The sequence below is a fragment of the Euphorbia lathyris genome, chromosome 5 (genome assembly GCF_963576675.1).
Source record: "Euphorbia lathyris chromosome 5, ddEupLath1.1, whole genome shotgun sequence".
NCBI classification, from domain to species: Eukaryota; Viridiplantae; Streptophyta; class Magnoliopsida; order Malpighiales; family Euphorbiaceae; genus Euphorbia; species Euphorbia lathyris.
Window position 1 is genome coordinate 37,107,500 of NC_088914.1, and position 15,879 is coordinate 37,123,378.

Consider the following 15,879-nt stretch of genomic DNA (forward strand, 5'->3'; position numbering starts at 1 on the left):
AAATACACTAATCTTTAAACACTGAGCTGAGCTGGGCAGATCAGTCGCTTTCAAGACAAATTACAAAAAAGCAAAATATCAATTTTAATTTTTCAAGAATTTACTCAATTCCCTTAAAAAAACAAAAAAGAATTTACTCAATTCTATATGGTATTGCAAGTTTGCAACTGTAAAAACTAAAAAGTAATGGTAAATAAAGAAACCATTTCAAATAAAAGATGCGAGGTTGCAAGTTGCAAAGTTATTATCTTTTTTTTTTTTTTTTTGAAACAAGAAAGTTATTATCTTTTGATAATAGAAAATTAGGGGAAAAGGTAAAGTTGAGATTTTTACAATATAATATAATATAATATTAGTATAATGGTGAATTATGATCTTGGGTTTTGCTTACTTCCTTCCCCCACTTAGATGATGAGATAATGATGTGCTCGGACCTCAAATTTCAAATGCAGGACAGCAGAATACTGAACCCACAGCCACAGCCACAGCCACAGCCACAGGGGAAAGAGAGAGAAAGTGTGTGTGTGTGTGTGTGAATATTGATTGAGGAAAGAAAGTAAAGGGGGAAGAAAGAAGAAAGAAAGAAGAGAGGACAACCGCACTTCTGATCATTCATTCCACAAGCCAATTGGGTCTGATTTGGTTTTACTTCTTGATTTAGTAATACCTATTCTTTGAAAAGTTTTCACCCCTGCTTTTGGGTACACCAAATCGTAAGAGCTAGAAACAACTAGTTTTAGAAAACAGCCAAATTTTGCCTTACCTCATTCAATGATTCCCTTACTGCTTTCCATAAATAACAAACTTTCTTTGCTTGCCCTTGCTATTTTACATGATTACTTGATTTTTTTTGTGCTCTATAAAGGAGGTTTTGGTGGATTTAAATGCTTCCATTAAGGAACTTAGTATTGAACCATAAAGTGGATTGCTAAGAAGAGATCAGAGAAGGTGGACCAGTTTGTTTTCTTGGTTTCGTGCCTAATTAGAGTTGTTTTTAATGCAATTTAAAGATTGTTGCTTCTAGTCAGTCTTGAAGTGGGTTCTGCTTATAAACCGTTGAATTTTGACTAGTTTGGGATTTAGCAATTTTTGCCACTCGATTTGAATTTATCGTTGTGGGGGTTTTCTTGGAGGTTCAAGATTGATGAGTTTTGGTCCTGAAACTGGGGTTTTTCTCAAGCTTTCAAGCCTCTTTGTGAAAGTACACAGGTGGGCTTGGGTTAAAATGTCTATGAATTCCAAGCTTTCTGGTTCAAATGGGACATCGTCAGCAAGTTTCAAGTTGAAGAAGCAAAAAGATCCTTTGCATGGGCCTAATTCTGTTAGGAAATGGAGGAGAAAGCTTTTGTTTCTTGGGCTTTTGGGTGTTCTCACCATGGCTAGCATTTTGTTCCTCTTTAGCTTTCAAGATGGAGGAGCCTTGGGGGGAAAAGCCAAAACTTCAGATTCTTGTGAAGAAAAAGCTCGAGTCTTGCTTCAGCATTTCAACGTCAGCAAGACCCAACTTCATGCTTTGGTTTCTACGTTCTATGAATCAGATCAGGTGCAGTACTGTTTATATCTGCTGAATTCAATATTTAGTGGTAGTAGAGCCTTTTAATAGATGTGTTCTTGTTCTCTTAATTTTAGACTTTTTTTAAGGAACTTGTTTAGGGTCCAATATTGTATTTCCAATGGTGAAAATGATTGCAATTCAGATAGACTATAGTATGTATAATGCAGATTGACATGAAAGTGCAAATGGGATGACATGCCTTCCTGCTGTACAGCTTAGATATTGAATTAGGGCGGGAGAGAGAAGAATTAATCAAAGCTTCTATTCTTGTTGAAAGTTCAAATACGTATATTGCTGTCCATTTGGATATGTGACTGCTATATGCTTGATGCTAAAAATTTATTTTTGATTATTATTGGCAAAAATAGCTACCATATTTATTAATTGTGCCATTTTTTCCAGAATTCTAGTGGAAGCAAAGTAAGCTAGGCTGGCATATGTCTAAAAGATGTTTGTTTTCACAATCTGACCAACATTTAGAAAATTCTGGTTTGTATATAAATAGGGATGGTGATATGGCATCATGCAGAATTTTATTGAGTTTTTCAAGAAATTGATACAAGGGTCTTCGTGGATCTCATGGTTGGACAAGTTTGTGAGATAGCATATTGAGCTCGAATAGGGAATCCTGGTCAACTGGATACAAGTTAGGTTTCATGTGGATTCTGAATCTACCTTCAGGGTTTTGTTATTTGTATACCATCTGCACTTATTGAAGATGGAAAAATACTTCCCTTATGGTTTGCCCTTTAAATTCAATCCTTTTATCCATAATGTGGATTCGGACTTGCTAACTAGGGCAACTGTTATGGTTAACTGATTTGGCCATTTAGATGCATGAGTACGAAAATTAGATTCCGAGGCAAATCACAAAATGTTCCTCAATCTATACGCAAATTGCTACTATAGTCTGTGTACTTCAACTATGAGGTGCAATTCTGGTCAGGCCATAACAAATTAGCTTATAACATGGTCATGAAGTGCGTATTCCAAAAAAAAAACAGGAACAAAATGATTGACCTGTTGATAGATTAATGCTGCTCTTTACATAACCTTATGCAAGCTAATTGTGGATGTAAATGAGTTTTGTCAATAATTCTGTTATTATCCAATTCGTTATATTGGCCGTTATTGCACCCAAAAATCTAAATTGTGCTTAATTGGCTACTTCATATGCGCCAGAAGTGTAAATTGAGCAACAATTCTGTGTCTTTGGGTGTGTAATTCTAAACTAGTAGGTAGCTCAAGACAGTTGGACTGTTTCTTCTGTTTAACTAGTCTTTTCATATCCTTTTGCACTCCACTCCAGATAATTATATAAAAGCTTCAAGAAATAGTTTATGGAAGAATTTTATTGTTACTCCCTCTCTCTACAAGAATATTAAAAAGAAGGCTTAATTATAAAACTTCTCCGTATCAAAAGAAAAAAGAGAGAAAAAAGTTTTCGCATCTATTCACGTAGTCACCATTTTTTTTTGTGCATCACAGATAACATCCATTGAGTGCACCAAACAAATGAGACCTGAAATGGCAATGAAAGATGGTATTGCTTGTGCTCTGAAGTTACTATGTCAACCACAAGACAAATGGATGTCTGAACGAGCAGAACCTAATGATCAATGCCCAGCTCAAGATGAGAAAATCCCAAGGAAGATTGAAGAATCATTGATAGATGAATTGGTATTATCTCGTTTTGCAATTTCCTTCTTGAGATTTAATGACGATTGAGCATCAATGTCTTGCCTAGAAGTTGTGTATTTCATTTTTCATTTTTCATTTTTTTATTCAATGCCTAGAATTTTGTGCAATAGCCTGCAATCCTTTATGAACACACAAAGATCGTTATGTAAGAAAGAAGATTTAGGTGGCTAAATTGTTGATACAATGGGTATCCATGTATGTACTTGCTATATTCAGGGCTCCTTTCAACTTCTAGCCACATGAGATATTGGGAAAAGAAGTTCTATCTTTGGCTTTGAGTAATACTTAACCCTAAATTGCTGCATTAGTTATTTGTTTCTTATGTTGATTTTGCTTTTACTAGAACTTACTGCGGAAAAGGAAAGTGGAGGAGTGTGCAGAAGATCGCTGCAATATTTTACCTTTCAGTTTGGTGCAAGTATATTGGTGGATTCTTGTTGCAATGATCCTGATCTGCATATCATCTGAGTTTCATTTGAAATTTTGGAGGAAGAAAAAGCTTAAGCCAATACATCTGGAGGCAGTGCCTCAGCAGCGGCAGCAATTGCTGCAGCTGAAGCAGCAACATATACCCCCCAGTCCTCCTAGAGGTGCTGGGAAGTGGAGGAAGAAGCTTCTTATTATTTTTGTCCTGCTTGGGATTCTTACCTCTGTTTGGTTATTTTGGCATTTGACTGCAAAAATAAACCTGAGAAGGGAAGAGACCCTTACTAACATGTGTGATGAGCGAGCACGAATGTTGCAAGATCAGTTTAATGTGAGCATGAACCATGTTCATGCCTTGGCTATTCTTGTATCCACCTTTCACCATGGAAAAGATCCTTCTGCTATTGATCAGGTAATGTATTTTTCTTTGTCCTCCTATCTTTTATCATTCAAAAAACTTAAACTTAGGAAATTGCTTTTGCTTGTGGATTTTCAGCTCGTTGTATACTGGAGGCCTGTGACAATTGGCTGATTCTCATCTATATGATTCTGTTTGTATAATTTTTGTTTGGGTACATACATTCATATAGCCTCGAGACAACCTAAATACACTGACACAAAGTTTATTGGTCTAATGTTATTTGTGTTAATCCAATTCTTAACCTTTGAAGACACCAATTCATTGAGTCAACTTATACGCTGTTGAGACAATGCATGTTTCAACTTAGTTTGCCCTCTAATCTGTTTTGGATTTCTGTGAAAACATTTGAAAAATTAATTCTTGCTGATGCATGTTTCTATTTTCTATCTTATTGTCACAAAAGAGTCAAATCATGGGAAACCTGTACCTAAAAGCAGGATATGCCAAACTAATGTTTGAGATATGAATTACCTGTTACTTAAAGAAACGTTTTATTGTAACAATACGAATTTCCAGACGGCTGAATCATAATGTTATATGCTTTCTTTAATCTGCAGAAAACATTTGGTGAATACACTGAAAGGACAAATTTTGAGAGGCCACTCACTAGTGGTGTTGCATATGCTTCGAAAGTTCTACATTCAGAAAGGGAGCAATTTGAGAAGAAACATGGATGGACAATTAGGAAAATGGAAACTGATGATCAGACTCTTGTTCAAGATTGTATTCCAGAAAAATTGGATCCTGCACCCATTCAAGATGAATATGCACCTGTTATATTTTCTCAAGAAACTGTGTCTCACATTGTCTCTATAGATATGATGTCTGGAAAGGTGAACTCCATTCATGCTTTTGTTTTCCTTGTTCAGTTTTCTTTTTCATCAGCTACATTCTTTCTTGTTGGACCAAATAATTCTACATACTTGTTTCGGTTTTGTCATAACAGATCAAATGTATTAGTTCATGAAAGTATTTATATTTGAAAACACTTGTTCATTGTGGATGTAATAAATCCTATAAGCTGATGATTCTTACAGTTATATTTGTATGTATTTATAGGAAGACCGCGAGAATATCCTACGAGCTAGGGCATCTGGGAAGGGTGTATTGACATCTCCTTTCAAGCTTTTGAAATCCAATCACGTGGGAGTTGTACTTACTTTTGCTGTTTACGATGCTGATCTTCCTCCGAATGCCACACCAGAAGAACGAGTTCAAGCTACTGTGGGGTAAGTCATTTGCTTTGAAATCCATGAGTTCCTGTACACGAGTTTATATTCTTTATTTATTGTACCATGATCTATTAAGGAAGCTGAAATCAAATTTAATCTGGTGCTTACTTGTTGTAAAGGTACCTTGGTGCATCTTATGACATGCCATCTCTGGTTGAGAAACTTCTGCACCAGCTTGCCAGCAAGCAAACAATTGTTGTGAATGTTTACGACACAACTAAAACATCTGCTCCTATTATTATGTATGGCTCTGATTTTGCTGATACTGGCCTCTTGCACATCAGCTATCTTGACTTTGGGGATCCGTTGCGGAAGCATGAAATGCATTGCAGGTCAGTGTTGGAAAATAAGGACGTTTACTTCTTTTCTCAGTGGATAAAGAAGTAGTCTTATTTTCTTTGGTTTTGTTTTATTTTCCTGGGGGTTACAGGTTCAAGCAAAAGCCTTCATTGCCTTGGACAGCAATAAATGCATCAGTTGGTGTCCTTGTTATTACGCTTCTTGTCAGCCATATCTTTCATGCAGCCATAAACAGAATTGCAAAAGTTGAGGAGGATTATCATCGGATGATGGAGCTCAAAGTTCGTGCTGAAGCTGCAGATGTGGCAAAATCTCAGGTATATTTCCTGGTCTTGGATGGGCTTCCACTTGAAAATTTGACTTGCACATAGCTTTCTTTCTTTATTTGAATTTGAATTCTTTTGGAATATCCTAAGACTGAATTACCCTCTATCTTGCAGTTTCTTGCAACTGTCTCCCATGAAATCAGAACCCCAATGAATGGTGTTTTAGGTAATTGAGATATCCTACCTACTGTATATTCTACCGATATGAAAAGTAGTAACAAGTGCTGTATCCGATCATATTTTAGGTATGCTGCAAATGCTGATGAATACAGATCTTAACGCTAACCAATTGGACTATGCTCAGACTGCTCATAATAGTGGAAAAGAACTGATTTCCCTCATAAATGAGGTTCTTGATCAAGCAAAGATAGAGTCAGGCCGGCTAGAACTTGAAGCTGTTCCTTTTGATTTGCGGTCAGTCCTTGATAATGTGCTGTCTCTATTTTCAGGAAAATCCAATGAAAGAGGGATGGAGGTGAACATCAACATGACCTTATTTTTTAACTTCATATGTTTTAGTTGTGTATGTTTCTTACATGACTTGCTTTATGTTGCTGTTTTGGCTGGGAGCAGTTGGCCGTTTATGTCTCAGAGCAAGTGCCTGAAGTTGTTATCGGTGACCCTGGGCGGTTCCGGCAGATAATTACTAATCTTGTTGGAAATTCAGTAAAGGTTGGTATCAGCAGATAATGACAATTATATCATTTATAGGAGAAGCAAAATGAAGTTAAAGTACAACTTCAATAGCTTAAAGGCGCATTGCCTTTTACTAATGTGAATAATGTTCATGAAAAGTATAATCCTTTTCCAATCCTTAAATCTATGCTGGAATTTTTGTTCTGTTTAGATGTTGCAGTAATAGCCTTGTAATATTTACGGAGTTTTCATTTGTGTAAAAAGATTTGAGGTTGCATAAATGTGGTTGTCTAACATGTTACATGTTTTAATTTCAGTTCACACGTGACGAAGGACATATTTTTGTCTCAGTTCACCTGGCAGATGAAGTACGAAACCCACTTGATGTTAGAGATGCTGTGCTGACGCAAAGCTTAAATTTATTGCAAGATATGGTCAAAGAAACAGATAATACTTTGAGTGGCTGTCCAGTAGTTGACAGATGGAAAAGTTGGGCGGACTTTAAAAAGTTGAACAACTCTGATACGATGGAGGAACCTGAAATGATTAAATTACTGGTTACAGTTGAAGATACAGGTGTCGGAATACCATGGGAAGCACAAAACCGCATTTTTACACCCTTTATGCAGGCAGACAGTTCGACCTCACGAACATATGGGGGGACAGGAATTGGATTGAGCATCAGCAAATGTCTAGTGGATCTCATGGGAGGTGAGATTGGGTTTGTTAGTGAACCTGGCACTGGCAGTACCTTCTCATTCACAGTTTCTTTCAGAAAAGCCAAGTTGAATTCTTCGGATAAAAAGTGGCAGCCTTATGATCCCAATGTTTTGGAGTTCGGAGGATGGAGAGCATTAGTAATTGATAAAAGAAGGATCCGAGCTGAGGTCACTAGATATCATCTTCAGAGGTTGGGCATAGCTGTGGATAGAGCTTCCAGTCTGCAATCTGCATGTACTTATCTGTCTGGAAGTCACCACACAAGGTATGTTACTGTGTTCAAACTTTAGTAGTGAGGTTGTACAACATGTTGAGATTCACTTGAATTTCATATTAGTTTTGTCATAGATAATAATAATAAAAGTTATTCTTGAGCCTTACCTATCAGATTAAGCTTTTTGGGTCAAATGGTTCTTTGACATAGCATCATAGTTTCTTAGACCAAGTGATCAAGGGTTCAAATCCTAAAAACTATTTGTTAATAGAATTTCAACACATGGTAAGATAGGCATGTGCGCTACAAGCCCAAGGGGCATACATGTACAGGGATGTGTGAGAGGTAATAATAAAAGTTGGTCTTAGGTCTTACCTACCAGCTTAAGCTTTTGGATCAAATGGTTCCTGGACAAGTATAAATAATTCAAGCCTCTCATGTTATTTGTGAATTCAGACACCGTTTTATCATAAAATTTCATTCATTTTGTCGTCACTGGATATTGTTGTGCATCTCAATTCTGTTTGATATTGCTGATGTGTTAATTGTTTTAAACAGTGCCCCACAAGATTGGGCTATGATTCTTATTGACAAAGATGTCTGGGATAAAGAATCTGGTATTGCTTTCCATAATCTTTTGAAAGAGTCCAAGTATAATGGTGGAACAGAAATCCTAGTAAACCTTCCAAAGATTTTTATTTCGGCTACATCCCTCGACCCTGATGAACGTCAGGAACTTTTATCATCTGGTTTAGAAGATAATATAGTTATAAAGCCTCTTCGATTGAGTGTCTTAGTTGCTTGTTTCCAAGAAGCCATGGGAAGTGGCAAGAAGAGTCAAGTAAGTAGGAAGAAACCAACGACTCTTCAGAATCTGCTTAGGGGAAAAAGAATTTTGGTGGTAGATGACAATAAAGTTAATAGAAGAGTGGCAGAAGGAGCTCTGAAAAAGTACGGTGCAATTGTTACCTGTGTCGAAAGTGGGAAGGAGGCTTTGGAACTACTACAACCGCCACACAACTTTGATGCCTGTTTCATGGATCGGCATATGCCAGAAATGGATGGGTAATCTCTTTATGACCTGTGAATTCTTTTGATTATTTACTTCTCTTTCGCCAGGTTCCTTTAACATGTGCTGAGATTGATTCTCTCTTTGGTTATGTAAGTTTTGAAGCTACCCGACAAATCCGGTCTAGGGAGAGGCTCTACAATGAGCAAATTGCATCTGGAGAAGTATCAAAGGATATGCATGGAAATGTAAAACATTGGCACACACCAATACTAGCAATGACAGCTGATGTGATGCATGCAACAAATGAAGAATGCAGGAAGTGTGGAATGGATGACTATGTGTCAAAACCATTTGAAGAAGAGCAGCTTTACAATGCAGTGGCTCGTTTCTTTGAGTCTGCTTGATAGAGTGGATTGGAAGTCAATTGCTGTGCATCTGTCTCTCGCCTTGCTTGATGATCTCTACTGAATTACTTGGATTCCAGAGGATTTGAGTGGCTGGCTAATGGAAAGCCCCATATCTGAGATCGCAGACAGGATAGTCCCCATCAAATTTTACTATCTTTCGAGATTGGTAAGTTTTGCATAAACTCTAAATCTTTTTTTTTCCCCTTTTAGAGCGTACTTCTTTGGGTGTCTGCATAAGTAGATGATAGATGCAACTACTCAAGTAGTCCCATAATCTTTTACTTCCTTTCATCTATGCTTCGTATGCATATTGAATTTCTCTTTGAGATGGAAATTCTAAATAAGGGGTGAATTCTGTATGCATCAGGAATTATATTAGTATTTGCGAATGAATCTGTTCAAGCTTGCGTGGATCTGGATAGTCAACCTAATGCTCGTGGCTAGCTAGTTTCTTGTTACTACTTCCCACCTGTATGGTCAGTTGAAGAAGATGGTGTCTGATGGAGGTTTTGCTTCTTTCATTTGTCCCACTCTTCCATATTTGCGGCCATTAGTAGTTCCCGGGGCTCATTCAATGCAGACTAGGCAGATGACCGATTGATGGAAAAAATGTTTGAATGATAATGACATGATAATCTGAACTGACTTGTGCATGAAATATATGCACAGATTACTGAGGGTAAAACTTATCCTGAGGAGGAGATGAACATGAGATTGGGTCGACACATAGAAAAATTGTGGCATGGAGGCTCAAGGATAAGGTGTATCACAAGCTTTGTTGGAAGATGTGAATAGAGATTGTTTACATGATATCTGGAGGAGAGTGAAAAACTGTATATCAGTAATTGTCTATATGTAATAGAGATCTGTTTGTTGTATGTAACTAATTCTTTTTTTTTTCTTCACTGTACATAAACTGTAGCATACATGTCCATAGGCTGAATAAGTAGCAAGTTTCTCAATTAGATTTGATGCTCTTTATGCTGTTTTAGATTGATATTGATTGGTTGTATGCACAAATTTGATTCCTTATCAAACTGTTATGAGAATATGTACAATGACTGGATGGGCATCTTACAGATAAAAGATGCCCTTTGAGTTTGTCTTCTATACTTGAATGTTGTTATAGTATGAACAAATGTGAACATAGCTAGCTGTCACAGAAAAATTTCAGGAAGCAATCAAAGGAGTAATTATAGGGATTAGCATATTTGTCCACTTCCTATCCTCATTCTTGTGTATATATATATATATATATATATATTCTTGTGTATTACATGGTCTTTCACAAATGTGAAGTGTCGTCTTCCAAATAGCCCGAGTGTTTTTGATTAATATATTAGGAGCCTTCTATACTAAATGATCTATTAGCTTTCCGAACTTGCTTAAAATAATACACGTTTTAATTTGTTAACACCTTTTCTTCTCCAAACTTATGGGGGCTAAAGGGACATCTACAAACAAGGCAGGTTTTAATTTGTTAACACCTTTTCTTCTCCAAACTTATGGGGGCTAAAGGGACATCTACAAACAAGGCAGATTTAGATTTAGATTTAGATCTAAAGGTTAAAATGGAGATGGTAAGATTCTTCTGGCATCAAGTTGTGGTCTTGTAAAGTATTATTTAGAAACACACAACTTTTGATGGGATAACTGCATCATGTGCTACCCCACAAGATAGTCACTTTAAGTGTATATATAGCAACTAAATCTCAAAGATAACATTATCTTTTTGATTTTATTTTATTCTATCATATATATAAAGGAATTGTGTTTCTCACTCCGTTTCTTAGAGCAAGATGTCAAAATTTTGGCTAAGGATAACGCTTCCGGTGCTACTTGTTATCATATCAGTAACTCCTAAAAAATCAGGTAAACTCAAATTGGGTATGGTTGAATAGGCTACTATATAATTAACATTTATGTGTTGATAGATGCAGAATTAGAGCAATGGTGTATAGCAGATGAGCAGACACCGGACGATGAACTGCAGATGGGATTAGATTGGGTATGTGGGAAAGGGGGTGCAAATTGCAGTATGATCCAACTAGACAAACCTTGTTATTTACCTAACACTGTTAAAGCTCATGCTTCTTATGCTTTCAATGACTATTTCCAAAAGTTCAAGCATAAAGGTGGATCTTGCTACTTCAGAGGAGCTGCTATTATTACTGAGCTTGATCCTAGTAAGTTGTGCTTTTTCTATATAAATAACACATTTGAAATGAATAAACAAATCAATTCAATGATATGAGAATTGTATGTAGTTGATATCCAATGTATGTTCTTTTAATAAAGGGATTGATTTTATATACCATTAACAAATAGCTTTGGGTTTAAATAGATACAGTGGTGTAACCTGGATTTTGGATTATTAGAGATTATAATAAAAATTATTATTAGGCATTAACTATCAAATTAAACTTTTAATTCGAATCCTCACAATTTTATTTGTTGACTAAATTTCAACACATGGTAAAATGAGTATGAATTACATTCACGTGTTTTAAATCCAATATTTAGTTCAAACCTCTTTGGCACAAGATTTTATTTTTTTTTTTGGTTCATATGCAATTTTATGTTTCTGACCAGCTCAAACTTCCATCTTTTGACCAACAATAAAACTTGATATTGCACTCTTCATTTTTTTTTGTGTGTGAATGATGTAAAACTCATATTCCTTTAACAACTTCTAGTAACTAGTAAATTTGAGCTTACATTTACACTATTTTACAGGTGGAAGCTAAATCTGGTTTCCCCAAATTTGTACTTTATCTTTTTCATTTTCTTGGTCGAAATTATTTTAAACCAAATTTGGGCATAGTCTGAGCCCCTAATTAGTAACTGAATAAAAAAAAAAAAAGCAGGCAAATGCATGTGCCTAGGAAGTATATATGGTAGTGAGATTGGTGAAGTTTGAAAGAGGTTGCAGGTTGTCCTTGTACTCTCTCCAAAAGTATCCCATGTGATGTGCACAGCTGTATAAGTGGAAATACTTTTTACTTTTCTTTTATATATTTATTTGGAGACTGACCTTAGAACTTGAAATTTATGTGCAGGTTATAATTCTTGCCGCTATGAGTTCATTGATTAGTGAAGAAGAATAAACATTTTGGTTCAGCATTCTCAAACTAGATGTTTTCTTCATACTCATTTTGAATTCTGTGAAGTTGTTTCCAACCATGATTATGCCTTAAATTTAATAGCAAGACATGACTTGTGAATTCTTTAAATTTCGTTCAACAAACATGATAAAGTCTTAGTATCTTGAGATATTAAGCCGACTAGGATTAATTAGCTGTTTAGTTACCATAATAGCTGTTTAGGCAAACTGAAAATACAGGTCTAATTCTTGTTCCAAGCAAGAATTATATTTCCTAGATTCGAGCTAAGACAAAACTTGATTTCATACTCGAGGAGAATTCCGAACTAGAGAAAGACTCGGAAGTTGACAGCCTTGTGTTTCCATATATCATCAAGGATTCATGAATGCAACATCTGCTTGTTCCTTGTTTTTAGAAATTCAAGCACTGATTTGAAGAAAATGATGAAATTATATTCTTTCATTTCAAGCCAGAAAGTTAACTCCATAGTTCAAGCTACTCTTTTGGTCACTTCAAAGCAGACGAAAGCGTGGGATGAAATGGCTACCATAACTCATCCTATTATAAACATAAAAAACCTAATCAATTATTACAATTCCACCGAAACCACAACATGATCAAATAAAGTGCATTGCCTATTAAAAACTTATTATAAAACAGGCTATACAACCAATCAAATAATTGCACAGATGAATAAAAATTCATTTAATTTAAACAAAATAATCTAATTCAATAATGTATTAATCCTAATAAATATGTATATAATTGCTAATAGGAATGAGATGTTTGTACTAGCCAAACTGAAACTAATAAAAACTAGTAAACAATAATCTTCTAAACCTAGCCTAAAAATTTCAGTGCAAGGGGTGAGCTGCCTACTCAATAAACATAATTACGTATATGTATATATAAATATATACATACACATATATATAATTAATTTCACGTATTTTATATTTAATTAATCAAATAATAAATTACAAACATAGCATCTCGTACATGATTCGATTTACTTCAAACAATAAAATTATAATTTATTATCTTCGTTTTTAAAGGCCTATCTAGTCCCCTTTTAACTTCATAATGATTTTCTCAATCGGAACTGGCTTAAACGATTCACTCTCGTCCGCTAGAGACAGAAAAGTGGGGGCATACATCATTCGTGAAGGAAGATGAATGTCTCCATAAAAAGAACTCTATAGACAGTATGAGACCGGCGAGAGCCCACAGTGCGTGCCCATTCTAGGACGAGGTTTAATCACAAGAAAATCATATAATTTGAAATAAAAATTATTTAGGAAGTATTTTATTTTATGAATTATATATGTAATTTTCATACGTATTTAATAAATTATTATTTTATATTTTCAGTGAGTCTTAAAAAAAATTATTTTATTTAAACGGGGATATTATTTTATCCCATTGGTTCAACTTGGGACCGTAGAAAATTATTATTATTAATTTATTGAGATTTATCAAATCTAAACTGCATTTATCGGTTCGGTTCCGATTTTCCATTCGAGTAATGGTCAGGTCCGGTTATTTCCCACCTATAACCGTTTGCAGAGGGAGTCAATGGTTGAACAAGAGGGACAATTAGTGTAACATTCACGGACTTATGTTACTTTTCTTTTTGAAGTTAACCATTATGGGAAAATGTGGAAAGACATGGGTGTAATCTACCCATTACCTTATCTTTGAAAAAAACCCCCAAAACAAACAAATAGGGTTTCCTCTTTTTCTCAAATTGATATTCTTCCACAGCAGCCATAACTCATAGGCACTGTGTAATAATGGAGGCAAGCGCTTCATCGATTGATGACAGTGAGGATGAAAGTAGCGGTGCTTCATCGGTTGATAGCACTAAGGAAAGGGAACGCAAAAGGCTCAGATTGCAGAAGAAAGAAGACCGAATCAGTGCTTTGCCAGATTCGCTCATTCACCATATTCTCTCCTTTTTGGCCTCAACCAAACTAGCTATTCGGACTGGCATTTTATCCAAACGGTGGAAGAATCAATGGGCTCGTGTTCCTGTTCTCATTTTCGAACCTGCTGAAATGCCTATAATATTTGATCGTAAGTATAAGAAAGATTTCGTTAGATTCATTGGCAACACCTTACTTCTATACGACTGCTCGAAGATTAAAAAATTTCATATTTCTTTTAACTTTGAAACTGATATTAATTTTACTTCGAAACTCTGTTTTGCCACAAGAAGAAATGTGGAGGAGTTAATTTTGGATTGCTGTCATTCTCATGATCCGTACAGGTTGCCAAAATTCATTTTCGATAATGCTTGCTTGGTTAAGTTGCAGATTTTAAAAGTATAGATTTATTCTCAGTGTATAAATTTTAAACTTAACGTTTTCAAACAAGATCAAATTAAACCCTATTTAACAGAAAATTTGAACAAATCGTTTTTCTGTTATCGATAATTTATTTAATTGTCACATTAAACCTTCCAAATATTAAATTATGTTTAAAATATTTATTGTATTATTAACACAATTACAAAAACCCTACTAAAATGTTAATAACCAAAATCTACAACAGATAAGTTAATCACAAGTAGGGCTGTAAATGAACAGAGCCGCTCATGAGCAGCTCGGTGATCGGCTCGACTCGGTTCGATTTGTAAACGAGCCGCTCGTGAACACGATTTACTGGCTCGGTTCATAAACGAGTCAAGCTTGAGCAGGTCAAAGCTCGGCTCGAAAGCTCGCGAGCAGACTCGATTAGAACATTTATGAACAAATTTTAGTTTTGTAGAAAACTATATAGTTTTGTGTTAGTTCACAAATATCTAAACTTAATATTATTTTATTTGCTATTAGATGAGTTCGTTCACAAACATAATAAATGAGTAATAGACGAACTATTTGTAAGCATCTTGTTTATGTATATAATTAAAGAGTTATTTGCGAGCAAACTTCACAAATATAATTAACAATTTACTCACAAACAATTTATAGTTAGATAATTTTCTTAATGAACCAAGTCCAAAAGAGGATTTTGGGCTCGAAACAAGCTCGAAGCTCGGCTCAAGCTCGTTGAGAAAGCCAAAACTCGGCTTGGGCTCGGCTCGTTAATTTTATAGCAAGCTCGGCTCGGGTTCGAGCTCGTTAATTTTATAGCGAGCCGAGCTTGAACATGCCAAAGCTCGGCTCGGCTCGGCTCGATTACAGCTCCAATCACAAGAAACTCATAATATTTACTATATTATTAATATAATTATAAACAATTTTCTAATTTGCACGAATTTATTTCAGCCCATCGAAAAAATGTATTTGGAATATCAAATGTGGCCATTCAAAATTTCTGCTAGGTTTAGATTTACTGAGATAAGAGATAAATTTGAAACTTATCATTTTTATTTTCATGAAAGTGAAATGGTACCAACTTAAATAAAGTAATTAGAAAGGACATGTGAGACCAATTATTGGAAACAAATAATAATTTGCATTGTGGATATATCCAATAAAACAATACTTTGCATCCTCGCAAATAAAAAAAAATTGGCATAATACTCATTTGCTACCCAAACTAAGGTTTCAAAAGTCAATTAAAATCTTAAACTATCAAAATTATCAATCAGGTCCTAGAACTAAACAAAAATCATCAATTGAATCCACATTCTAAACAAAAATCATTAATTGAGACCTCATCGATTAGTGACAATTTCTGATTTTAGGATAGAAATGAGACTCAATTGATGATTTTTACTTAGTTAGGGAACTTGATTGATGATTTTAATAGTTTAGGATCCTAATTAACTTTTAGGGAGCCAAATAGGTGTAATGCCTAAAAAATATAAGGGTATTGCTA

General features: G+C 35.2%; 2 protein-coding genes across 3 annotated transcripts; both read left to right on the plus strand.

The window, feature by feature from the left end:
• Nucleotides 1-393: 393 nt before the first annotated feature.
• On the plus strand, nt 394-9,850 carry LOC136228841 (histidine kinase 2). The gene is made up of 14 exons (XM_066017323.1): nt 394-1,543; nt 3,044-3,235; nt 3,600-4,094; nt 4,661-4,936; nt 5,163-5,332; nt 5,455-5,667; nt 5,766-5,952; nt 6,076-6,127; nt 6,207-6,436; nt 6,535-6,633; nt 6,915-7,582; nt 8,090-8,596; nt 8,698-9,116; nt 9,318-9,850. The coding sequence occupies exons 1-13, from the start codon at nt 1,145-1,147 to the stop codon at nt 8,945-8,947; spliced, it is 3,738 nt and encodes a 1,245-aa protein (XP_065873395.1). The 5' UTR covers nt 394-1,144; the 3' UTR covers nt 8,948-9,116; nt 9,318-9,850.
• A 421-nt stretch (nt 9,851-10,271) lies between these two features.
• LOC136230446 (glucan endo-1,3-beta-glucosidase 4) lies at nt 10,272-12,218 on the plus strand. 2 transcript variants are annotated; one of them, XM_066019510.1, is made up of 3 exons: nt 10,272-10,822; nt 10,891-11,136; nt 12,010-12,218. In XM_066019510.1, exons 1-3 carry the CDS (start codon nt 10,750-10,752, stop codon nt 12,042-12,044), a joined length of 354 nt encoding a protein of 117 aa, XP_065875582.1. In that variant the 5' UTR covers nt 10,272-10,749; the 3' UTR covers nt 12,045-12,218. The 2 variants fall into 2 exon arrangements, with proteins under 2 accessions (XP_065875582.1, XP_065875581.1); XM_066019509.1 differs by having other exon boundaries at nt 10,275-10,822; nt 10,885-11,136.
• Nucleotides 12,219-15,879: the final 3,661 nt, after the last annotated feature.